General features: G+C 36.7%; 2 protein-coding genes across 3 annotated transcripts in view; one reads left to right on the top strand and one right to left on the bottom strand.

The window, feature by feature from the left end:
* Positions 1-693: 693 nt before the first annotated feature.
* On the bottom strand, positions 694-25,895 carry LOC141403936 (uncharacterized). The gene is made up of 4 exons (XM_073987050.1): positions 25,509-25,895; positions 9,989-10,256; positions 9,534-9,676; positions 694-1,952 (listed from the first exon to the last, which is right to left on the bottom strand). Exons 2-4 carry the CDS (start codon positions 10,249-10,251, stop codon positions 1,588-1,590), a joined length of 771 nt encoding a protein of 256 aa, XP_073843151.1. The 5' UTR covers positions 10,252-10,256; positions 25,509-25,895; the 3' UTR covers positions 694-1,587.
* Gad1 (glutamate decarboxylase) overlaps positions 20,756-25,895 on the top strand; it is an 89,893-nt gene continuing 84,753 nt past the window's right edge. The window contains exon 1 of one of the 2 annotated variants that reach the window (XM_073987044.1): positions 20,756-21,023. The gene's annotated coding sequence lies outside the window, so the exon portion shown is untranslated. The remainder of the gene's footprint in view (positions 21,024-25,895) is intronic. The other variant, XM_073987047.1, reaches the window with a different exon arrangement.

Raw genomic sequence — 25,895 nt, 5'->3', positions numbered from 1 at the left:
ACTTTTTACTACGATAACATTTTTTCCTTTATGTTATCGGAAAAAATGTAAAAATTAGTAGATTCTTGCAGTTCTAGAACAGACCAAATATTTAAAAAGTTTATTTAAAATAATATTTAAAAATATTAATTAATTGTTCGATAAAACTTCTCATAATATTTGGTATGATTGACACATCTCCTAAATAGTTTTTATATACGATTAAAAAAATTGTGAAAAAAGAAAAACAAAAAATTATAATTTTTTCTAAAATTAACAAAAGTTTACAACATTGCCATAAAAGTATTTTGTTTTTTTTTTTTTAATTTTCTTTTACATACTTATGTACATATATGACACATATGTATGCTTCTGTAATATTATGACATGTGTTATTATATTTACCTTTTTTATATAGATTTTTGACAATACACTTGAAACAAAAAGAGAAGTTAATTCAATTTTGTATATAAAACACATACAATTGATGACAAATTTAAACCAAGATCCATGGTTAAAATGGAATTTTGAACAACACTAAACTCTTGGCTAACATTTATCGATTAGACGATTATGTTTTTTAGGAGATATAATTTATTTTTATGGGCATACATATATATATATAATGTTTTTGGTAACAAACTAAAAATGCTTTTTTTATTAATTGATATGCTGATTCCATTGACAAACTAAAATGGAAAAAAATTATATGTATTTTGTTTTCTTTTTTAATTTATCAACAGTATGTGACGACGATATGTTGTATATATGAATATTATTGGTTGTTTTTTGTTTAATTTTTTTTTTTTTTTTTGTGGGAGTTTATAATGACCTTAAAAAGGTTAAAATTTTCCCACAACTACTAAAAGAATAGTGTCCTAGTTGTTTATGCTCACTATGCCTCAATGGAGGTTGATGACATTTACAAACTATTTCACCTGGAAGCCCTTTAGTGATTTTGTTGTTAGTTATTAGTTCTTTACTTGTTGTTGTTAATGTGAAAAGGTTCCGCTTCTTTCATTAAGAATAAAAAATAAAATCGAAAATTAAACAGATCATCAAATCCTTTCCCCATTAACAACAACAAAAATATATATTTTTGTTAACACTATAGTTTAACAATATTTATATATGTTGTGTATATAATATTTTTGTATGTATGTTTTTCTTTTTTTTTTGTAGATTTTTTTCTTCTCTGTCCTTTTTTTTTTTTTTTTGTTTAATTGAAATTAATTACAAATTAATTGATGCGCATAGGGATTAGTTGTTGTATTACCTTCACTTGTTTGTTAATATTATTTTGTTATTGTTTTTTTGATAATATAGCAGTGTTATGTTTTAGTTAAAATATATATTTAGATAGATAGAAAAATAATTGATCTACTTTCCAATGTTATTAATTGAAATTTACATAGAAATAAATTTGAAAAATAACAATAAACAAATATAAAACAAAATTTTATATAAAGAAAATACAGAAAAATAAACCAAACAAAGTTTTAAAGTCCAGCTTTTTTCAAAAGCAGGGACTAAACAAAAGTATTTTTTGTTTAATTTTATAAAAAAAAATCAATTCATCACCATCACCTCACTTTCTTTACTTCCTTCTTAAGCAAAAAATGGTGACAAATCACAATTGCACAGTGACCCGCCATCACCAGTTTTACACAGGGCAGCGCAAAGTTCATTCCAATTTGGAGTGGTGCCAGTTGACGACGTGGTTGTTGCTACATCACTAACATCTGACAAGGGCATAATTTTGTCCACATCTTGTCCCGCCTTAGTCATGCTAACAACAGTGGTGCCCATACTATTGTCGCTTGCTGGAGTTTTCTTGGAGCAAGGACTACAGCCGGCCAGTGTGACATGTTGAACATCACAGAATATGGAACAAACATTTATATCACCTTGCAATTTTATCAAAGAGTTGACGTGTTCCGATGTCCACTTAGTACATGTACAAACACTATCGCCTGAAAATAAATAAAAATAATATTTTTTAATTATTTAAAGGTTACAGAAAAACCTTAACAATTTTCAAATTTATAAAGGAAAAGGAAATAGAGCTGCGTTAAGTTTGGCCAGGCCGAACTTGTTATACCCTACACCTCGAGTTGTATTGATGTAAAGTGGAAAAATGAATTTCCTTTCATTTATGAAAAAGATTACATACCAAATTTCAGCGCGTTGGGTTAAACAATGGGGTTAACCTTCAAAATACCGAAATTCGGGCGGAAAATTTTTAGACTCAAAGAAGTCTAAATACCAAATTTCCGATATTTCCCACAGAAGACCAAATAACAAATTTCAGTTTTTCGGTGGGATATTGACGTCACAACCTTCAGAATTACGAAAATCGGGAGGTACCGTGGAGGGGCTATATCGAAACCTGGACCTATACTGACGAATTTCAGTCAGAAAGACTTTTACCTCCAACGCAGACTAAATACCAAATTTCAGCCATTCCTGAGGAATATTGAAGCCACAACATTCAAAATACCGAAAATCGGGACATACGTTATATGGGGGCTGTATGAAGGCGTGGAGCTATACCGACACATTTCATATGGAACGTTTAATACCCCAAATGAAGACTAAATGTAAAATTTCAGCCATTTCGGTGGAATATTGAGGCCACAACCTTCAAAATACGGGAAATAGGGAGGTACAGTTTTATGGAGGTTCTATTAAGGCGTGAACTTATACCGACAAATTTCATATGAAACGTTTAGTACCAAATTTCAGCCATTTCGATGGAATATTGAGGCCACAACCTTCAAAATACCGGAAATAGGAAAGTACCGTTCTATGAGGGCTCCACTAAGGCGTGGGCCTGTACCAACAATTTTCTGGGGGAAAGTTGTATACCCCCAAGAAAGACTAAATACCAAATTGTAGCCATTTCTGAGGAATATTGAGGACACAACATTCAAAACACGGAAAATTGGGAAGTTATGTTTTATGTTGGCTATGTGAAGGCAACGACCTATACCGACAATTTTTTGGGAGAAAGTTCTATACATCCAAAGAAGATTAAGTATAACATTTCAGCCATTTCGGTGTGATAATGAGGCTAAACATACAGAAAATCGGGTGGTACCGTTCTATGAGGTCTATATCAAAACGTGGACCGATATAGTCCATTTGCAATACCAAACATCCTAGGAATAATATAAACTTCTGAACCTAATTACAAAGCTCTATCTTAAAAATTGATTTCAGCAGACGGACGGACATGGTTATATATTTTATGGGGTCTCCGACGAATATTTCGATGTGTAACAAATGGAATGACAAATTTAATTATACCCTCCATATTATGGTGGAGGGTACCTATAACAAAGAAGAAAATATCCCTCACCCTCTGACCAAAAAAAGAAACACATCAATTATGCCGTATATAAAATATTTTGCTTTTGTACCACGAATTTCGAGGCAAATTATAGTTGGAATCTGTAGGTAAAGTACTGTGGGGGCTATACCAACTTCACTTATTCCAACTTTTGTGTGAGAGGTAACCAAAGGGGTGGACCGAGATATATGTAGTTCATATTCCAACCTGATACATAACTGGATGAAATAATACGATGTGCAAAGTTTAGACCAATCAGAAACTCCCTGCCAGAGTTATAATGCGGATATGCCATTTTAGTTGGTGCCGTCAGGCTTTCTATGAGCTTTTAGGCCACTATCTCAGGAAGTATGGAATTGCACCCGAAAAAAATTTGTAACGTCGTAAAGGGAGTCGAAAAAACATCCTCCTAAAAATTTCAAAACGATTCGAAAGGAGCTCTTAAACTTCAAATTTTCCAAATTTTGTTTGGCAGGTACAAGAAGGACGGGACCGAAATAGTCAATATTCCAAACCGGTACATGAATAGTTGAAATAGTACTATGTTCAACATTTGGACAAATCAGAAACTCCCCGCGAGAGTTATCTTGGGGATTTACCCTTTTAGGGCATTATCTCAGGTAGGATGGACTTACTCGCGAAAAATTGTACCGTCAAGGGGGCCGCCTGAAGAATAGGAGCTCTTAAACTTCACATTTTCCGAAGGCGAGGACCGATATAGCCCATATTGGAACCCGATCTATGCCTGGAAGATATATTGCCATATGCAGAGTTATAAGCAATTCGGCTACGCCCTTCGCGAGTTATGGTGCGCACCATTTTAGTTAGTTCGAAGATGCGCCAAAATTATAAATGAAAATTTCAACTAAAAGTTGACATCACTCGTGCTATTGGTAAAATTAGTCGACCATTTTTATGGTCGTGAACTTAACCGACAAATATCGCTTATTACCGAGATTAAAAACACTATTATCTTACCGACTTGTGTCGGTAACTCAAAATATGAGTCAGAAATTTGGAGTGTTGTTCAAGTATCCTTTGGAGATTTTTGCCGAAGTTACTCTTTGTGGTTCTATTTAAAGCGATATTATTATCATCGGGCAAGTCCACGGTCCAAACGGTCTAACGAGTAGTGGGCGCGATAACTATCGAAAAGATATGACTCCCAAAATAAGATCCACTTCCAAAAGGGACAATGGCGGTCCATGTCTTCAAGTACCTCCTCCTCGCAGCACTTTTGAGCTTTATACATCATTTTTGGGGAAAGGGATTGTGTTTGTGTAGGCGGTATTCGATCTTGCCCTTGGTGAAAGTTTCAATTCACATAAGCTGAAGGCACATCTCTGAGTCGATTTATGGATGATGGTCCGTTCATTCGCAAGGTACAGGTCGCATTTATTGTCAGATCATTTATTTAGGCATTGGAAAAACGCTATTGGTTTTTGGTGAAAATTGGTTCAGATTTAGATATAGCTTCAATATATACTTTCTTCCGATTTTATGTATTTGGACCATGGCAGAACTACCAGGTAGTGGTATCACACCAGCTGAACGAATATGAAAAGTCAAATCCCTTTATAAAAAAATTATTTTTGTTGTAATTTCCCCAACAACATAAAGAAAGTTTTGACATAACATATTCAAAATTTCACGATGCCACTACCTGGGTAATTGTGCCATGTATTTGGACCACCATCTTCGCGGTCCACCATCTTGACGGAATTTGCTCTAGAAAAAAGTTTGCCAATTTATATTGAAATCGTTTCGGATTTCCATGTATGTATATGTTCGTCCAATTTTGATGAAATTTGGAAAATGTCAACTAATTTGAAATAGAAATACATATGTTTTCCAACTTACATACATATGTATATTGAAATGAATTCCGACTATGATATATTTTCGCCTAATTTTCGGTATTTGGTGCCCCATTCTTGGCCTACAAATAAACGTGCCAAAATATATGTATAGAAATCGGTTCAAATTTGGATATCGCCCCATAAATGTTCGGCCGATTTCGTGTTTATGACGCTCCAAACATAAAATTGAAGATTTTGATGAAATTTCGAAAACGTGACGCAATTTGGTATAGAAAAAATTTCGTAAAATTATATTGAAGTCGTGGTGGCGTAGGGTATCATATAGTCTGCCCCTCCCGACTCTGATCCTTATTCATCTATTTATGTGGAAAAATCAGTTTACCAATTCGTTCTTTCTGACCCGACAAAATTTGTCTAGCAGATAGTGGTAGAAGAGAAAACACATTTTGTTCGTTCTCTTTTAGAAATTGCTTGCCCCCTAACAGAGGGCAATGGAAACTACTGGGTCCACACTTACCAGCTCAGCGATACCTGATTGCTCCGAAAGTGGCACGGTCTCATCCTTTGGATGATAACAATGCCGCATCAACGAGCAAAATGAAGCATAACCCAACAGGCATTACAAAACGCTTTCTTATAAGCTCAGAGATGTCGTCCCACAAAGCAGCAACGGCGGCTTACCGTAGCATAGAATTCCCAACCCCATATATGTTAGGAATCCACAAGGCTATCTATCAACAAGCACTTTGAGCGCTTTGAAGATGAGACCGTGGTTCTCAAGAATGAATCTAGAGAAATTAAGTTGGCTGCGCTCAAATAGTAAGATGGGAAAGCTAACCCAATCCCTGAAGAAATCCAGAATATATTACATGTGTTCAAGGCGTAAAATACGAAACTAATGTCAGACATCAGTCAAACGTTAAATTTCGAAGCAAAAAATTTCAGCTCCGCAAGATTAAAATGAGATTGCCCAAAGGTTGTCTCCCATTATATATAGCATATTTTTGCAAGGCGATTTGACACAACTTCCAGTGGTGATAAGACCCAAAAATAAATGTTGGTCTTATGACTAAATCCGACCACGACCGGGGGTTGTGACCCTTTTAACGATGGTTACAACGCCCAAATTTTAAATACTCCGCCATATAATGGATGGTATATAATGTTGTTGTTTATAACTCCTCCTTCGAAATAATAATTTTTTAATCCCACAAAACTATAATATTATTGATCAGAATGAAATAATGCATCGATATAGCCATGTCTGACCGTCTGTGGAAATCACTCAAGCATCCGAACGGAGTTAAGTAGGTGGAAACTTGTGGTATTAAAAGTGGGCTATGTACGTTCCTCAAGCAACGCGACGCACGCTTTAAGGAATTTTGAAGGCATTATTTCCATTCAGAATTGCTTGTAATATGAGATTTTGCGTTTGCAGAGTTTAAAATCAGTTATTTCATAATTTTTGTATAAAACGTGGGCCCAGCAATGCATCGCGTTAAGGACTTTTGAAGGTGTTAGTCCACCGAAATGCTTGTATTTTGAGATTTTGGGTTATCAGAAATTTCAAAACATTTTCACACAAAAATGTTTATGTAGGTTCAAGTTCACCCCGGCCGAAATAAACGCCATTTTTCTTGATAGGTTTATAAAAGTAAGTTTTCTTGGTGTTGCCTTGGGCTTCGGTCGGAAGTTAAAACTTTCACCCCTGGGAAAGATTTGAAGCCGACTGACTACACTTTCAATATTCTCCTTGCTTATGGCCTTTGTGGCCTGCATTGTGACGTTCATAACGACCAAAAACTATATACGCGTCTGCAGGGTCATAACGCCCAATAGTAAGTTTGGGTCGTACGTCAGTTGGTCGTTATGTCAGGTCGCCAATTTGCATCTTCGCACCTTCATCAGCATACATATTTATGTTCTCGTATCCGGTGTCAAAATCTATGAAAAATTTTTCCGGAAACATAATTTAAAGTTATCTACAAAGTATAATATTAACATTGTGGTCGAAAGCAGGAGCATCTCAATTTTTATAATCCAACAATCTTCTACCCTTTTCTTCGCACGTCAACCACATCAATCAGAAGGTGCAATCCGGGATAGAAATCCGAAAGGCATTCTTAACAATGGAGAATCCTACAAGCGTGCCAAAATAATGTTCTACGAATTGCATAAGGCTGTGTTCAGATGACAAATACGGATTTTCGTCAGATCAAGATGCTGATGGTCGGACAACATAATGTGTTGGTGGCCAGACATTTCCTGCAAATATGTTTCAGCTGTGTTAACATAAACCATAATACTCTTATGGGGATCTGCCACCCAGACGGATCCTAAGGACTTCTGGTGCTACTGTGAGGACATCCAAAATTTCATTCCTCGGACGCCAACTTACTGTATAACCTACAAACACCTTGAACGTTGTACATGATTAGGAGGTCTCCGAAGCCATAAATGGCTACAAACGTACATATGTATGTTGCCAAAAAATACCAGAAATGACTGTAAAAAAGGCTAATCAGTGAAAAAAGGGTAAATTAGCATTCTTCACAAATTTCAGATAGAGAACTGCTTCTACCAATGCCCTCAGGATGCCACCATAATGTGGAGGTTATATTAAGTTTGTTTTTCCGTCTGTAATGCATTGAAATACTCGTCGGAGACCCTATAAAGTATATTTATTTTTGATCAGCATAAAATTCTACGTCTGTCCGTCTGTTTGTTGAAAAAAAGACACAGCTCGCAATTTTTAAGATAAAGCTTTGTAATTTGGTACAGAAGTTTCTATTACTCCTAGGGTATTTGATATTGAAAGTGAGATATATCTGTCCACGTTTTGATATAGCCCCCATACCTGCCGATTTTCGATATTTTGAAATACTTGAAATTTGGTATTCAGACTTCATTGGGTGTATAAAACTTTCCACTTGAAATTTGGTATACAACTTTCCACATAACATTTGTCGATATAGGTCCTCATATAGCCCCCACAGAACGGTACCTCCCAATGGCCACAACATCCCACCGAAATGGCTTCAATTTGGTATTAAGTATTCCATGGGTGTATAAAATATTCCAGAAGAAATTATCCACGTTTTCATATAGCCCCCATAGAATCGTACCTCTTGATTTTCGGTATTTTGAATGTTGTGCCCTGAACATTCCCACAACATGACTGAAATGTGGTAATTCGTCATTGTTGATGGTATAAAACTTGCACAAGAAATTTATCGGTATTATTCAACCACAATAACTGAAATTTGGTATTTGAAACTGAAATTTGGTTTAATGTATTTCGAGGGTTTTATTTGTCAAATTTTCGAAACGAGATTTCTGTAATTTATTACCGTGTGTTGCCAGAGGATAAAAGAGCTTAATTTGGAAAATTGTAAATATTAATCCATATTTTGGAAAGAACTACGATGACGTCCCATATGAACTCTTTTAAAGGGAGTATTATCAGTTAAAATATTCTGCTCCTGCATGAAATAAGAGGTACTTTCACAAACGAATAGATACTAATTGTTCTTATTCACTTCAATACCGTTCGTGGTGCAGGGTATAAAAACTTTAGCCCGGTCGAACATAGCGCCCTTCAACGTCAATCATAAATTTGTATTTACAGACAGCTGTGAAGTGTCTCATGTCCTAATTTACCAACATCAGTTCATATTCACGTCACCTTACGAGTATTTTATGAGAATAATTTTAAATTATCTGGAAAGAGCTTCCGAGCACAATAGCAGTACTATTACAACACAGCCTACCAGGAATAAATGAAAATTGTATTTGTGCAAGTGGTGTCGTACTAGGCATCATACCATTGGACTAATGATAGGATAGAACTGCATCAATTGTAATCAGAAAAGTCTGCCTTGACTCTTCTATGTGTTCACTACAAGTAGCTTCTAACGTATTTCGCCTGAAACTAAAAAACAACTCCCTGGTTTTGTCCTTCAATTACTGGGAACGAACGCTTCAATTGCTAAATTTTTTATGTTTTCTAAACCTTTCAAGAAATCAGCAAATGAACAAAGGCAAAATATCCTGAAGCAGAGTGTGGTGTTGTGATTAAACATTTTGTCTTCTGGCCGTTAAATAAATTGGTTTTAAAAAGTATTTATGAGTATTTATCACTACCTTCAAAATGGTAAACATTTCAAAAAACTTAAATAAAACAATTGAACCAAGAAATTAGTAAAAAAAATACCCATCGGAAAATATATATAAGCCACAATTTTAAATTCTATTGAAACTAATTTCCTAATAACTGTCCAAAAAATATTTTCTTAGAAAATCCCAGAAAAATGTTATCCAAATTGCTTTAAACATTTTAAACTTGTGATTCCATTTTAATGTTGCCAAAGTTTCCAACTTACCTAACTGTAATCCACATAGCTGCGGGCATATGAATTGTTTGCTGGAATCCATTAGGGTGTTGGCATTTTCAATTTGCACTTTCGTGGGTAAAACTGGAATATTTTTACAATAGGGGGAGCAAACAGCGCCGCCTAAAGCAGCTCTAAAAAAATTAAGAAGAACGCAAACAAAAATATTCAATTACAAAACTTTTCCAATGACACATTTCAACACTTAATTTAAAATTTTGGCACTTTTCAACAAACTTTACTTCATGCTTCACTTTGCTTTATTCTCTGATTATATAAATAATGTTGTAATGTTATATAATCATGTATTTAAATCTCATTTTTTCACTTTGTTTTTAAAGGACATTTTGCATCTAACACACACACATTTTCACACACAACTTCACTACACATGGAAAAACATATTAAATGTTTTTGTTGCTTTGCTCCACAGTTAAGCAACTTACCCGCAGAGCTGTTGACACACCAAACTCCAATCTTCAACTGCACTTGATGGCGTCGAATTGTCTACAGTTTTATCAAGGATTTCAGCTAGGCTATGTAGTGATGCTGTCGCAGTCACTGCCTCTTGTCCTGCTCCTTTTCTGTCACTATGCCCCATCACCATCAAGTGTGACGTCACATCGTCCTTACCCAGTGCTATAGTCTTGGCATGCGCCGTAACACACAGCAAAGCAACCAATAGCAATGCCTTTGCCAATTGCTGCATTGTAACTGTAAAGGATAAAAAGAGAGAGGTCAATTTTTGTGTAGGAGTGAATATAATAGCAAATCTATGACGTCAAAAGCATAAAAAGAAGAACAAATCCAAAGGATGCTAAGGTTAACATCTATATATCTGTGCATGGATATGTACATGGCCAAGTGTCTGAACAAAGGTGTGTAAGTGTGCACTGGAATGGAAGATAAATGATGTGATATTTACACTACTGTAGGCGTTTAGTTTGCTGTGCCATTTACTTTTTATTCTTCTTCTTTGCTGTGAAGCAAAAACAAATAATGGTAGGTATCCACTAGCTAGCTGCCTGAGATAAAGATACACTGCATGCAAATTACATAAAGACTTCAAAGTATTTTAAAAAATCTCAAGGTAATCTATATTTAGATTAGTAATGTTTTTCTTGATGTAACATTTCTTGATTGATGTTTTTGACCACATTTTTCATTGGAGTACACGCATTCATATATAAAGTTTAGGCTTGGTCTGGCTTAATGGCATATGTTTTAATATGAATTGATATGGTGACAACCACGTAACCTTATGTTTGTAGAGGAGGTATTTTAATCTGGTGCTACAAATTACAATGCAAAAAGCAGAGTCAAAATAATTTTTAATAATGCCTGGGGCAGATAAGGCCTTAATATACCCAGCAAAATTTGAAGAAAGGGGTTCCATGCGATGACGTGAGGTCGTGAAAGATCCGATATTTTCACTAGCATTTTAACCAATGCAAAGGAAGTCGTGAACGATCCGAGCTTTTCATCAGCATTTGAAGCCATGCAAAAGAAGTCGTGAAAAATCCCATCTATCCAATAGAGATGAATTTTGCGTTTTTATTTACATACAATTTTTAAGTATATAAGATTAATTATTTACATTAGGCTTGATGTTGTCGGAGACTCGAAATAACAACAAAAGTTGTTAAAACTCTCATCGAAATGATAATGCCATTGCAAAGGGTTGGTGGAAATGACATGCTTTGGATCCAAAAATGAATAGCATCTTTTGGGATCTACGCTCATATAAAATTCATCGATGAAGATGCTAAAAAGGTGGTATGCCAGATAACTTGCACCCATGATTGAATGGCGTACTTGGCATGGAACATTTTGCTGGGTATCTTTTTAATCGAAGAGTCTTTTCTCAATACTAACCCGACTGCATAGATCCATAGATCATATATTTAAATCCTAGTTTCCCAATAAATTTACAGGACATTCCACGCAGGCTGTGGACACATTCGATATCACCAAGAACAGCTTAGCCGAATGCCGCGGTTTGAAACGATGTTGAGATATTTGGTTTAAAAACAAGTAAAAAGTATCAGTCGGCTTTGCCGAGGGAGACATACCCTAAGCCTGTGTGAATTGAAACTTTCATCTATTGACAATATCGAAGCGAATAGCGGCCACGCACCGGAAATCCCTTTCCCCAATAATATTTTTTTGGGGGTTTTCAGATTTTGTTGCCCCTTTTAGACATTCAAACTGCGACAAAAATATATTTGGATTAAAGCTCAAAATTGTTGCGGAGGATGTACCTCAGGGAATATATCTACATAGTCAATTTTAGAAGTGGATCTTATTTTGGGAGCACTTTTTTGGTACATAGGACGCCCTCCATTCATTTCAGTTGGTCATCGTATAACATAGAGTTTTTGGACCACTATGTTAGGAAGCATGGACTTGCCCAAGAAAGAAAAAATATTAACGCTGTAAACAGGACCACAAGGAGTAACATTGGTATACATTTCAAAAGGATCTTCGAAGAGACTGTAAACTGCACTTAAACAAAAATTTTAAATTTTGTAGGTAGGTCCCTTAGAAGAAGAACAATACGGACCATTTTTGAAGTTACATTACATTTGGGAATAATACTAGGAGATCCAAATTTTGGACCGTATCGGCTGATACGCGCTCCAGCCACTACACATGGTCTAAAAGGGGGTTTTTATAATTTTTGGGTCATTTTCTCAGAAAGTATGGACTTGCCCCTGATGAAACTTGTACCGTCGTATGGGGGACAGTGAATACAAAAATCAAAGCAATTCGAGACCAGGTTCTAAACTGAACTCTACTGTAATTTGTTATTTTTTTTTAGGATGTACCCGGAGTTGTGGACCTCATCTAAGTCTGATAGAGATTTTACGATGTCCAAAGTATTTAACAAATCACTTCAACAATTATCGTGCGCACATTTTTTGCGAACATTTTTGAATGTTTATGCGAGAGGTACCTGAAGAGTTGGACCGATATGGCTCACCTTCGAATTTATACTAAGTGTGAACAATATATTAGAAAGGCCATTTTTTTCACCAAATTGCTTCATCCGTTGGTGAGTTATAGTGCGATACAGACAGCCAGACAGATGGACGGACAAACATGGCTATATCGACTGCAAATTGCCTGAAAGAATTTCGTCCAAACATACTTGAGGTCTGAAATCATTATTTCAATGAGGCACATTTTGCCCGCATGAAAGTGTATATGGGAAATGTTGTCAATTATTTCATATTCCATTTCAAAAAAATTGAATTTTTTCTTTTCGCGCTACATTAACTATTTTTGGTACAAAGGTTAAGAAAAAATTCCCCAGTACAAACAAATCCGCTCGCGAGCAAATTTTTGGTTGCGGCGGACAAATGCTATCGCGTTTTTACTCCTGCTTTTAAGAAAAAAATATTATAAAAACGCTAATTATTTTATTGAGCACAATTGTCACTGAAAAGTTATCATGTTACTCAGCATTCGCGGAATTTACAAAAAATTTACAAAATTTTAAATGTAATCAGAATTTTTTGAAAATAAAGCTCCATTTACCCTTCAAAAATTAGAAAAAATAACAGTTTTAAATAAAGACTCCACGGGGAATCAAATGAGACCAAATTTATAATCATCGGGATAGTAGTTAGGATATTATAGCCAAAATAAGCACATATTTGTGTTACAAAAAAAAACAAATTTTGGTTTGGAATAATAGTTTTCACATGCATTCTAGAGTTGAAAATATTGAAAAAAATCTATAGGAGTACTTGAAACTGCCAAGAAAATTGACCGATTTTGCTTTATCTACATTCACATAGAAGGTTTCCCATTGAGGAAAGTTATAGGTTGTTGAAATAAATCATTAGACTTCTTAAACGGAAATAGAGTTCAAATAAACCGCTTTAACTTATATGCATTATTAAAATATGTGTAAACCGCGTAATTATCAAAATCGTTTTGTCCGCATGTGATGTTCATGTACAGCAAGACCATATCTTTTAAATTGTATATATTTTTCGAAATATAACTTGGACGCTTAGATGTAGCATCGGTTGCATCTAAGCATTAAAAAACCTATGAAACATCTCTAATTTGTGCAAACTACAATAAATTTTGTTCCGCATCCGGTTTCAGTGTCACCACGAAAGTCTATATCGATATAAATCTATTTCACGACGATCAATCAGGAACCGTGGATGTAGCATCACACACTATCTTTTGGGATAAAATTAATGTAGCTCCCTTATCAGTAAAGTTTTTAAATCTCTGTTTCCACAAAAACGAAGATGCTGCACTAGTTTTTTCATTGCAGTGGAAACGGCCCGCAGAATACGCGATAAAATGCGCGATATTTTCGAAAACAACTTTAGGTGATTTTCCTACCTTCGAATTTCTCGTATCTCGCGTTTTAGTAGATGTAATTTCACTAGTAAAGATTTATTAGATCCGCAACGTACATACATATGTTCCCACAACATCCCCGAAGGGATAATGGAGACTTCTCTCATATTGGCGCCGATTCATATTGGCTCAATGATATGGGACCTGTTTATTGCCGAGTCCGAACTGCGTGTCTTACGACACCACTTGTAGAGAAGTTTTTCATGGCTGAAATTCTCAGGAAATGTCGCCAGCAATTTTGCCACTGTTGTAAATTTGATGTTGCTTGGCCTGGGATTCGAACCGCAAGGGGGACAACAGCCTAATGCAACGACGACGACACCCTATATGTATGGTAGGTTTTGTGACGGTTAAGGATAATGAAAATACCTGTAATAGAGGGATTAAAATTTCTCTAGTTGACAGATCTCAACAGCCACACCATCTATGACCATTAGCCGAACTTAGCATTGATTTCAAAATGTTTCTCAATGTCCCCAATTAAAACTTCTTTTTCTACTTCTACTACTTCTTCTACTTTCTCCATTCCTCTCTTTTTGTTGCTGTATTTTTCAAACTTGGGACTTTTCTGATGTCGTATTTCACTTTTGGCCTATCAGTTCTGCGGCCCGTACTTATACGCATTTTTAAAGGGTTCAATATCGCTCATTCTCATGACATGGCCTAGCCAACGCAATTGTTGTATCTCGATACGTTTAACTAAACTCATGTCGTTGTATAGCAGATACAGCTCGTACGACATCGATATTCACCGCCAACGCAGATTGACCCGCAAAACTTTCGAAGAATTTTTCTCTCAAACACACCGAGCACTGTCTTATCTTTTTGCGCAAGTATCCAGACTTCGGAACTATACTTCAGCACGGGTAGTACAGTGTTTTGTAAAGTTTTACATTTGTTTTGTAAACTGCTTATTTAAACCAAAGTAGCATATGTTAGTCGGTGCAATTCTTCTTCTTCTTCTTTCAAAACTGTGACGAGGTACACGAAATCTGTAACTACCTCACAATTATATGAACCAACTTTCACAGTTGGTTCGAGTTTTAAGGACGATACCATCAACTTGGTCTTATCGTCGTATACTGCCAATTTTAGCAGATTATCCCTCGAACTTCTTAAAGGTATTAGTTACTTCCTTTACTGATCGATCCATGATGATTTTAATATCGTCAGCGTAACCAAATAATTATAGCTATTGGTGAATATTGCACCATTTCTTTTGACGTTTGCACCTCGTATAACCTTTTCCAGAAGCACACGAAAAACTGTCTTTTCGTCTGAAACCTCTTTTGGTACAAACTGTTCAGAGAGGTTCTTTCCTATTTTAACTGAGGATCGAGTATCAGTTAATAGCTGTGGAAAAGTTGCTAAAAAATGTTTCAGCAACATTTAGTAAGTAAAAAGACACAACTAATGTCATCTTACTAAGCCGAATGAGCCTTGCGGGAATATCAAATTCAGACATGACTTGGAATACCTTTGAACATAGGGGACTGTGGAAGGATGCTTTATAATCGACAAAAAGGTGGTAGGTTTCGATCTGCATCTGTTGGGTCCTTTTCACGATTTGCCGCACGGTAACTATCTGGTTAATTGTGGACTTGCCAGATCTAAAGCACACAAATATGGACTAATTATTTAATTGACGATGCGCTTTAATCGTTCACACAGTATACCATATCGTCTGCCTCGTCGGAAAAGGTCGTAAGTCCACTTTTTTTGAAAATCTCGTTTTTGTTACAGAATGATAGTACAAGTCAAAATACGTCGTATGACACAAAGAAGATGGTAGTATGTCGCATTTTTCTATATGTTTTGACCTTGTCGGAAAAGATCGTAAGTCCACAAAATTTATATTTTAAAATAATAGTACGGCTAATGTAGTTCAGATATAATGTTTAACGTCATCCATGGTTGGGGTACATTGCCAAGAACTATCCTACACATTTACATGATAATCAGATGATAATTGGCGGAGCCAGTGGACCAAATTATTGAACACAAATGTCTATTTTGTAACGAATTTTTACATTTGACAGCTATTTTTCCCCATAAGCGAATTGACCAGTCTTCATATTAAAAAATTACCGATCACCATGTTAAATTGCAAGCTTCTTCTTTGTCTTAAACTAAAATCATTCTTAAAATATCGCGGCGATCGGAATATTATTGCGATCTACAGGACAGCAACAAAATTGGGTAAACATTTTTGGTTTGGTCTATTTCACACCTTATGATCAGAACCAACATCTAATAGGGTCACTTCTGATCAGAACCCGACCTCTTCACAAAATTTGGTGACGATCGGGCCATAATTGAGGCCTGAAGTTTTATTACAATAGTTAATGAACTTGCAGACACACATAGATCGCTTTATCTCGTCAATATATGAAAAAAATGGCAACTGGAGGGGTCTACGCGATGTTACACGAATATTGTACACAGCAAACTTAAAATATCCTTTTTACATTGTCGTGTAAAGTATAAATATTTTATTTTAAAAATTGGTAAATTGCAGGACAAGGTCGTAGGTCCCTGCAAAAACACAAAACTGTACAAGGAAAAGATCGTAAGTGCAAAGATATCTAATTATCTCCAAACGCGATGGAATTTGATCAAACAAAATACATGTATTGAAGCTAAATAAATAAGCGAAGAATATTGCCTTTACTACCATAATAAAATCTTTAATACAGAAAGCGCTGAAAGGATTTTTCTTCAGCACAAAGTCTTAGCTGCCTTCTTGTGAACTGCTCACGTTCCAATCGTCGGGTACGCGTTCTTCTTGCCAGATGGTGCTAACTGGCTAATGCATACACCTTATCAGGGTGTCGCCTCCAGTCTAAAACAGGAGCCATCGGCTCATCCGGCTTTATTGTTCTTCAACCTGTTTACAGCTGTATGTACCTAATCTTGGCTGGGCAGTATACACTCAATAAAATCTTCTGGGGTTGGATCTGTTGTATCTTCGTAGCTTACGGATACCAACAGCTTGGCAAAATGTTATTTCCATATCTTTACCACACTATCTGTATCAGTTACCAAATTACCTTGCTGGTCTTTAGAGGACGAAGTGAATGTATTGTATTGTAGAATTTTCGTTTTCCATTTTGGTTCTTGTATATCTCGATATTTTCACACTTCCGCTTTTCCATTTCTATTTTTTTTCCTACGGAAAAGACGTTTCTCCTCTCTCCTTTTCTCCCAATACATCTCTCGTGTGCTACGCGTTGGTACTGATTGTAGAGTAGCTCTATATGCCGCATTTTCCTCTTCGGTAGCAGGACGACACTCCTGGTCTCTGGTACCCAAGTATGGATGTTGCTGCTGTTTTTCAGTGGGCAATATTTTGCCATTGTGCGGATATAATATCGGGACGAGGAGTGTTTTGATGAAGCAATTGGGTCAGTTGGGTGAAATATGCCGTGGCCATCTGTTGTGATTGCAGCTTAACGATGTTAAACTTCCGTTTTGTGTATGTTGTACTTTATTTTCTACGTTTAGACGGACACGTACCTTTGCTGCAACAAGGTAGTGGTGCGAATCTATGTTTGCTCCTCCGAACGAACGTACATCCAACACGCCCGATGAATGTCTTCCATCAATCACAACGTGATCAATTTGGTTTTATGTTTTCTGATCTGGTGACAGCCAGATTCCTTTATGAATATCGAGATACTTAAATCTGGTGCTGCTAACTACCATGTTTTTTGCTGCTGCGAAGTCTATCAAAGTTCCGAGCGTTGGACCAAAGATATTCGGATTTCCAATTTTAGGATAATTTTAACAGTCGTATGTCTGTTCTAAACACTCATGGAATATATCTTTGGTCTGCTCGTCCTTGTCTTCGGTTGGAGAATGGGCCCAAATAAAGCTAATATTAAAGAATTTTGCTTTCATCCGTTCACTGGAGACCAGATGTTTAAACCTCCGACCAACTACAAATCCGCAACCAAAATTTTTGTCATGGCAGCTATAACAGAGTGCGCCATCTTTAGGTTTTGTTGTGACGCCTTTCCCAATCCATCGTTTTTCCTGTATTGCAGTAATATCGGTCTTATATTTTTCAAGTATATCTGCCAGTGCGTAAACTGCACTTTCTCTATAAAGAGTCTGGACATTACAGGTGCAGATTCGCACACCATGGTCCTTAAAACGTTTGCGGGGGTCGTCAACTTTATAGGGATTTGTTTTTCTTTTCTTTCGTTTTTATACCCTCAGCATTTATGCTCGTATATACACAGAAAAAAATGGACAACGATTTGATAAACAAATTCAAATATTCAATTAAATTTTGATTGATTTTTGGCCGATAAACGAATTGTCATATTTACAAACGTGTTTATCAAACATTTTCAGTTTTTTGACGTGCTGTGTTTTCACCTAATTATTTATTGAAAACAAAATAACTTTTATTTAATCGTCTTTTAAAGTTTTTGATAAAGCTGTTTATCGGAAATTTTTTTTCTGTGTATACTTTCATAAGGGAAAAATGTGCCTAATCGAAATAATAGTTTAAGACCCCAAGTATATTTGGACGAAATCCGTTTCAGCAAATTTGGAGTCGATTTAGCAATATCCGTTAATCTGTCTGTCCGGCTGGCTGGTGCGGACGATAACTCTCGAAGGTATTAACCGATTTGGTACAAAATTTGGCCATCGTAATGTTTTGTCCAAAATTAGTTTACGTTCGATGATGGGCCATATCGATAAGCCTTAAAGGTAATAACCGATTTGATCCATACTATACATATCGTGAAATTTCTACCACACATAGATGAGGTTCCAATATGAACTCTATCGGTCCACTCCTTCGGGTACCTCACACACAAAATTTCGAAAAAGTTCAGTTGAAAACATGCTCTCGAATCACTATGATTGTTGTGGTAGCAACTTGTATTTGCTACCCCCATTACGGCAGTACAATTTTTATCAGGGGCAAGTACATACTTCCTGAGTTGTAAAAACCCCCTATGGCACCAAGTGTAGTGGTTGGAGCGCACGATAACTCTCAAACGGATCTGCAGATTGGGTCCAACATTTGGCCATCGTAATATTTTGTCCGAAGATGAGCCATATCGGTCCACTAATTTAGGTACCTTCCCCACAAAAGTTCAACACTTTTCACTAAAATTGTGCACACGATAACTCTCAAAGGTAGTAACCGATTTGGACCATACTTTGTACACCGTTATATTTCTACGAGACATAGATAGAGGTTCGAAAACCGGCTATATATAATTTCGGAAAAATGCAGTTTAAGGCCCCGTATAGAGTTGTAATAACATTTTTCTCTGCCATTACAACGATACAAGTTTTTTTCAGGGACAAGTCCATACTTCCTGAGAAAATAGCCCGAACGCTGTAAAAACGCTCGATATTATGTTTTTCGTGGACAAGTCGATGCTGTCAGACCAACTGAAAGGACTGGTGGCCATAATATCTATCTAAAGGAATGACTCCTAATATAAGATCCACTTCCAAAATGGACTATGTCGGTCTATTCCTTCAGGTACATCCTCCGCAACACTTTTGAGCTTCAAACAAAATATATTTTTTGTAGGCAAATTCCAAAAAGGGCCCCAAAATCCGTAATCCGTAGATTCGATATTGTCAATAGATGGACGTTTTAATTCACACAGGCTGAGGGTAGATCTCTGTCGGCAAAGCCGCCTGATACTTTTTTACTTGTTTCATAGTAGGATGCTTTTTTATAAGGGAGGTTTACTAACGGGACACCCAAACCAAAGTTATTTATCGTTCTTATGGGTAAACGCGCGGCACATATCAGCTCACTACCTTTAACGGGTGTTAAAGGCAGTTGCCTAGGTGACTCCACGCGGAGGTCAGTGTCCACTTGAAATGAGAGAGAGAGAAAAGATAATTCCTGGACTTTGCCATGTTAAAGCCGGTCAGGGCCGTTACTTGGTATCGTTCATCCCCTACGTTATCTAATAGCAACACGTTTGTCCCATAAGCCGAACTTATCGTAGACTTCAAAATGTTTCTTAATGACGAAAGCTTTGCCGAATCTTTTCTTGATTGATCCTAAATAAATTTCCACCACTGTATAGGCACAATTTGTAGCAAAGATTGGTGTTGCATAAAATTTAGTTACATATTTGCAACAATTGCACAATGTGCAGAGTGCAGTACTGGGAACAATCATGGAAAGGGGGGAAATTGCCCAGAGGGAACAAACATTGAAAACATCGAACGAACAAAGGAATGATGTTAGCGGCAAGATGCTGTGAGGCACACAATACGAGGCCTAATGGTACTTAAAATGTAATTATTAAACTGCACTGGTTATCAATGGATATATTTTTGCTAGTTATTCTTAGCCATTTAAGCATTCTGCCATTGAGATACCATTGTGCAAATACTCACTCACACACAGACAACACAATGGTGGTGTTGATTCCAATCAGCCATAAGGTAATGGACGATTAGTTTTTCAACTGGCAAGTGTGTGTTTTTAAAATGGCAAAAGTTTTACAAGGATAGTGGGAGGTAATAGTTTCCTTGGTTTTTTTTCTATACATCCAAATAGGGACAAATTTAAATGGATCACTTATGATTATGTCCACAAAAAAACTATAACTGCCTACATTCTATGTACCTCATAAGTCCTTGTCTACCATAGTTTGTTTGTTTTGTTCCTTTATGCCATCTTAGCAAGGACTTTTCGCTGTATTATCCCCATTTGCTTGTCATTTTAGGGTTCTGTTTTTTTTGTTGTCCAAAAAACTGGCATGTCCCACTCCCACCGAAAAACGAAAGCAAAGCGAAACGATGAAAAGCTAAACTCACTCGTTTGGTCGGTTGCCTATGAACTTTTCGTATTTTATATAAGTAGTGGTGCCGCATCAACGGAAAACGCCATTTTGGTGGAAACGTCTGATCCTGACACACATTTTCAAGTGAAATACATTTTCCACCAGATTTCAGTTTTTCAGTTTTCATTTTGCTTAAATTGCAAAAAACGTGTCGAAATACTAAAAGCAAACAAAAAGGAAAAAAATTGAGAAAATATTTTCGCGTATTTGGGTTATCGAGCTTTTCATCACTATTTAAATAGTCAAGAAAAACAAGGTACGAATTGAAGCGAATTGCCAAAAAAGTATTGAAATGTAATTGAAAAATAGTTGTTGGTGCGTGTGTGTGAAAGTTTGTTAGTTATGTAAGAGTTGATTATATAACTCAGAACATGTAACATTGCTTGAAATGTTGTGCCTATACTTGTGTTGTAGCTATACCTAACAGAAGAAGAAAAAACTAATCCTTGTGGTATTTTCATGTGGTTTTGATATAAAATTCCTGTTCTAAATTAACATGTCAGAGATTGCGAAAAAGTATAAGTTAACAGGAAGGGATTTATAACTTAAATGATGGCGAAGTGGACCGATATGCCTTATTTTCGAACTTAAAGTAAGTTTGCACAAAATATTACGAAGGCAGATCCGTTCGAGAGTTATCTTGCGCTCCAACCACTACACACGGTGTCAAAGGGGGCTTTGCACATTTCAGGCTATTTTCTCAGGAAGTATGGACTTGCCCCTGGTGAAACTTATAACATCGTATGGGGACAGTGAATACAAGTTGCTACAACAAAAATCAAAGCGATTCGAGAGCAGGTCCTAAACTGAACTTTACCGAAATGTTGTTTGGGAGGTACCCAAAGGAGTGGACCGATTTAGTCCATATTGGAACCTCATCTAAGTCTGGTAGAAATTTCACGATGTGGAAAGTATGGACCAAATCGGTTATTCCCTTAAATAGTTATCGTGTGCACCGAATCGGTTCATTCGTTCGAGAGTTATCGTGCGCTCCAGCCAGCCAGACAGACAGACGGACGGACGGACAGGGCTAAATCAACTCCTAATTGTCTGAAACACATTTCGTCCAAACATACTTGGGGTCTAAACCCATTATTTCGATGATGCACATTTTGCACGTATGAAAGTGTATATACCCTCGTAAGCATGCTGAGGGTATAACAAGTAAAAGCATAAGTAGGCTTTGGCGACAGAGATATACCCTCGACCTCGGACCTAAAGAAGAGAAGCAAACACAATAATTCTGACGTCTATAGGGTTCTTTTCAGTTTTTGGGCCAACTTCTTAAGTAGTGTGAATTTGCCCAGGATAAAAGTTATATCGTTTTAACTAGGGCCGCATACAAAACATGTTGCCAAAAATTTAAAAACCATCCCAGAAGAGTTATTAAACTGCACTGTTTCTAAACTTTGTGTGGGAAGAACCTGAAAGAGTGGTCCTATGTAGACGATATTCGGACATAATACGAGCCTCTAAGAAATAATACGCTGTACAACGTTTGGACCAAATCGGTTTCTCCCTTCGAGGGTTATTTTACGTACTACACAATTTAGTTAATAATGGCAGGCGTTTTTTGGAGATTTTAGGTCATTACCACAGGATGTATGGACTTGCCGCCGAAAAAAATTGCGCGATGATAACAGGGACCGCAAGAAGAACTTTTTGGAGAAAAAAAATCAAAACCATCCGATATGAGCTGAGAAACTGTACTTTTCCCAAATTTTGTGTGGGAGGTACCCCAAAGACGGGACCAATATAGTCCATATTCTAAACTGATACATGACTAAATGAAATAATACGATGTGCAAAGTTTGGACCTACCAGAAACTCCCTGAGAGAGTTATCTTGCGCATTTGTTACTTTAGTTGCACCGTGAAGGTTTCTTTGAAGTGTTTTATGTCATTATCACAGGAAGTATAGACTTGTCCCTGAAAAAAATTGTACCGTTGCAAACGGGACCGTAAAATCATCTGAAAAAAAAAATCAAAACATTCCGAGAGGAGTTCTCAACATTCCGAAGGACTGGTCCGAACCCGATCTATGACTGAATGTAATATCACCATATGCAAAGTTATTAGCTATTCGGTTACTCCCTTTGGGAGTTATCGTGAGCACCATTTTTGCGAACACTTTTTTAACTTTTGTGGGGGATGTACCGGAAGGAGTGGACCGATATGGCCCATCTTCGAACTTAAACTAAGCTTTTGGACAAAATATTACGAATGCCAAATATTGGACCCGATCTGTTGCTTCGTTCCACAGGTACAGGTCGTATTATTTTATCGAAAAGGTTGGAACTTTTTTTTGGGGTGTACCGGAAGGAGTGGGCAAAATATTACGAATGTCAAATGTTGAACCCGATCGGTTGCTTCGTTCGAGAGTTATCGTGCTCACCAGTCAGACAGACGGGCGGATATATATCTTTAGTCTAAAGGCTAAAGGCTAGGAAGGGTATAACAAATTAAACAAGTAAAAAAGTATCAGTCGGCTTTGCAGACAGAGATATACCCGCAGCCTGTGTGAATTGATACTTTAATATTACAAAGGCAAAATTTTTGAACGAATCGCCTGATCCGTTTGAGAGTTATCGTGCGCTTCATTCAGCCACTTTACATGGTTTCATAGGGGTTTTTATCGCCTTGGGGCTATTTTCTCAGGAAGTATGGATTTGCATCCTAAACAACTTGTACCGTCGTAATGGCGGCAGCGAATGTAAGTTATTACAACAAAGATCAAAGCGATTCGAGAGAAGGCCTTAAACTGTATTTTTCGAAATTTTGTGTGGAAGGTACCCGAAGGAGTTGACATATGTAGTCCATATTCTAACTTGATCTATGTCTCGTAGAAATATTACGTCCACCAGCCATTACCACCTGTAACCATATAATTTAGAGCTTTTGGACCATTATATCAAGAAGCATGGACTTGCCCATAATATCGCAGCAAATAGGACCACAAGATGTACATTGGGTTAAAGTTTACAAAGGATCATCGAACAGACCTAAAACAGCACTCAAACAAAAAATGTTGAAATTTTGTAAGAGAGGAACCGGACGGAGTGGACCGATAAGCCAGATCTTCGAATTTCACATAATATTCGAAGAAATATTACGACATGCCACTACACAAGGTTGCCGTAGGGTTTTTTTACAGCTTTCGGGTCATTTTCTCAGGAAGTATAGAACTCATATGTACATCAAAAAACTTGTTCATCATAATAAGGACCTCGAATGCAAGCTGTAAATCAAAACGATTCGAGAGGAGGTGGTCACAAACTGCACTTTTCCGAAAGTTTGTGTGGGAGGTACCCGAAGGAGTGGACCGAAATCGTCCGTGTTCGAACCTAATCTATGTCTAGTAGAAATATTACGATGTGCAAAGTATGGACCAAATTAGTTACTCCCTTCGAGAGTTATCGTGCGCACCATTATAGCGAAAAATTTTGAAATTTTTGAACAGACATACGGACGGACATTGCTAAATCAACTTCAAATTGTCTGAAACAGATTTCGTTCAAACATACTTAGGATCTAAAACCGTTATTTCCATGAGGAACATGGAAATCGGTCGTTCTGCATGTTAGCCTCGCGGCTACTATTATGACGATATCAATTAGGTGTCAAGTCCATATTTCCTGAGACCACCAACTAAACAATTGTGCGCAAAAAAATTTTCGAAGGAAGTATCCGATTTTGCTGACTAAAAACACAAACAAAAAAAACATTGTTCCACAACATCCCTACGGGACAAGGGAGACTTCTCTCATAGGAATGAGTGCACACGATTCATGTTAGCTCAATGATATGGGACCTACTGTTTATCTCCGAGTCCTAACGGCGTGTCTAAAGACACCACTTGTAGAGGAGTTTTACAAGGCTGAAATACTCAGGAAATGTCGCCAACATTACTGAGGGGTATTTTGCCACCGTTGAAAACTGTTTGATGTTGCCTGGCCGGGGAATCGAACCACCGACCTTCTGCGTGCAAGGCGGGCGTGCATACCATTGCACCACGGTGGCACCCAATTTTGCTGACTTCTAATACTTTATTACATGTTATACCCTCAGCATTTATGCTAACTAGGGTATACACACCTTCATACTGACAAAATGTGCCTCATCGGAATAATGGGTTTAGACCCCAAAAGATGACCCTATCGATCCACTCCTTGGAGTGCCACCCACACAAATGTTCAACATTTTTGTTTAAGTGTTCGAGGATCCTTTGGAAAATTTTACCGAACGGTACTCCTAGTATTTCTGTTTACAGTGATAACATGTTTTTCGTGGGCAAGTTCTTTTTTACTGATATAAGGGCCCAAAGGTCTAAATTGAATGGTGACCATATCTGGTGGGCGCCATATCTATCGAGGTGAATGGCTCTCAAAATAAGACCCACTTCCAAAATGGACTATATCGGTCATTTCCTTTAGGTACCTACCCCGCAAAACTTTTGAGCTGAGCATTGCCGGCAGATACTTTCTCACTTGTTTTTATCTACATTTTAATATATTTATATGGCCAAAAATTATACTTCTTGATATAAAAGTTCAAAATTTCTAAAGCCCCCCACTTACCTTAGTCAATGGGGTTTGAGCTTATCTTTTTGTTTATTCTTTTCTTTGGACTCATAATTGTTATGATACAATCCATAACAAATATCCATTGCTTAGTCAATTTTATTCCAATACAGTTCCTTGTCTTATTCAATATTTTAGAAAGAAATTATATTTTTTACTAACCGAAAATTTCTTCACCACCTATTTTCAGGGAATTTTCAAAGCTTTAATCCTTCAGCGGTTATTAAATTTTCTTTTTGTTATTTGCACAATGGACTTCTTATTTAACATCCACAAAACTTTTCAAATATATTTTAGTAGGTACAAATCTGCACTATATAAAAGTTATTTGATATTAATTGTTATTAGAAATTCTTTCACAATTTATAGCGTTTCAATAGATCTCGACATGCGCCAAGTTAAACTGTTAATGAAATACTAAAATATGGATTTCTCAAATTCCTGAGAGTCGTAGCAAAAAAAAAAAAAAAATACATCAATTGTAATTGACATATCATTCACCCGCTGAAAGCTATCAACAGATAGTCCAATAAAAAACGACGGTCAACC

Source organism: Musca autumnalis, unplaced genomic scaffold (assembly GCF_047663935.1).
Source record: "Musca autumnalis isolate F117 unplaced genomic scaffold, ASM4766393v1 scaffold_4, whole genome shotgun sequence".
NCBI lineage: Eukaryota > Metazoa > Arthropoda > Insecta > Diptera > Muscidae > Musca > Musca autumnalis.
This window is presented reverse-complemented; position numbering and strand designations above follow the sequence as displayed.

Excerpts from the sequence above, each read along its gene's own strand:
- LOC141403936 (XM_073987050.1), bottom strand. The coding sequence starts at position 10,251 with ATGCAGCAATTGGCAAAGGCATTGCTATTGGTTGCTTTGCTGTGTGTT. Across the intron at positions 9,677-9,988 it reads GTGTGTCAACAGCTCTGCGG|AGCTGCTTTAGGCGGCGCTG; the intron begins GTAAGTTGCTTA and ends TAATTTTTTTAG. Across the intron at positions 1,953-9,533 it reads GCTATGTGGATTACAGTTAG|GCGATAGTGTTTGTACATGT; the intron begins GTAAGTTGGAAA and ends ATTTATTTTCAG.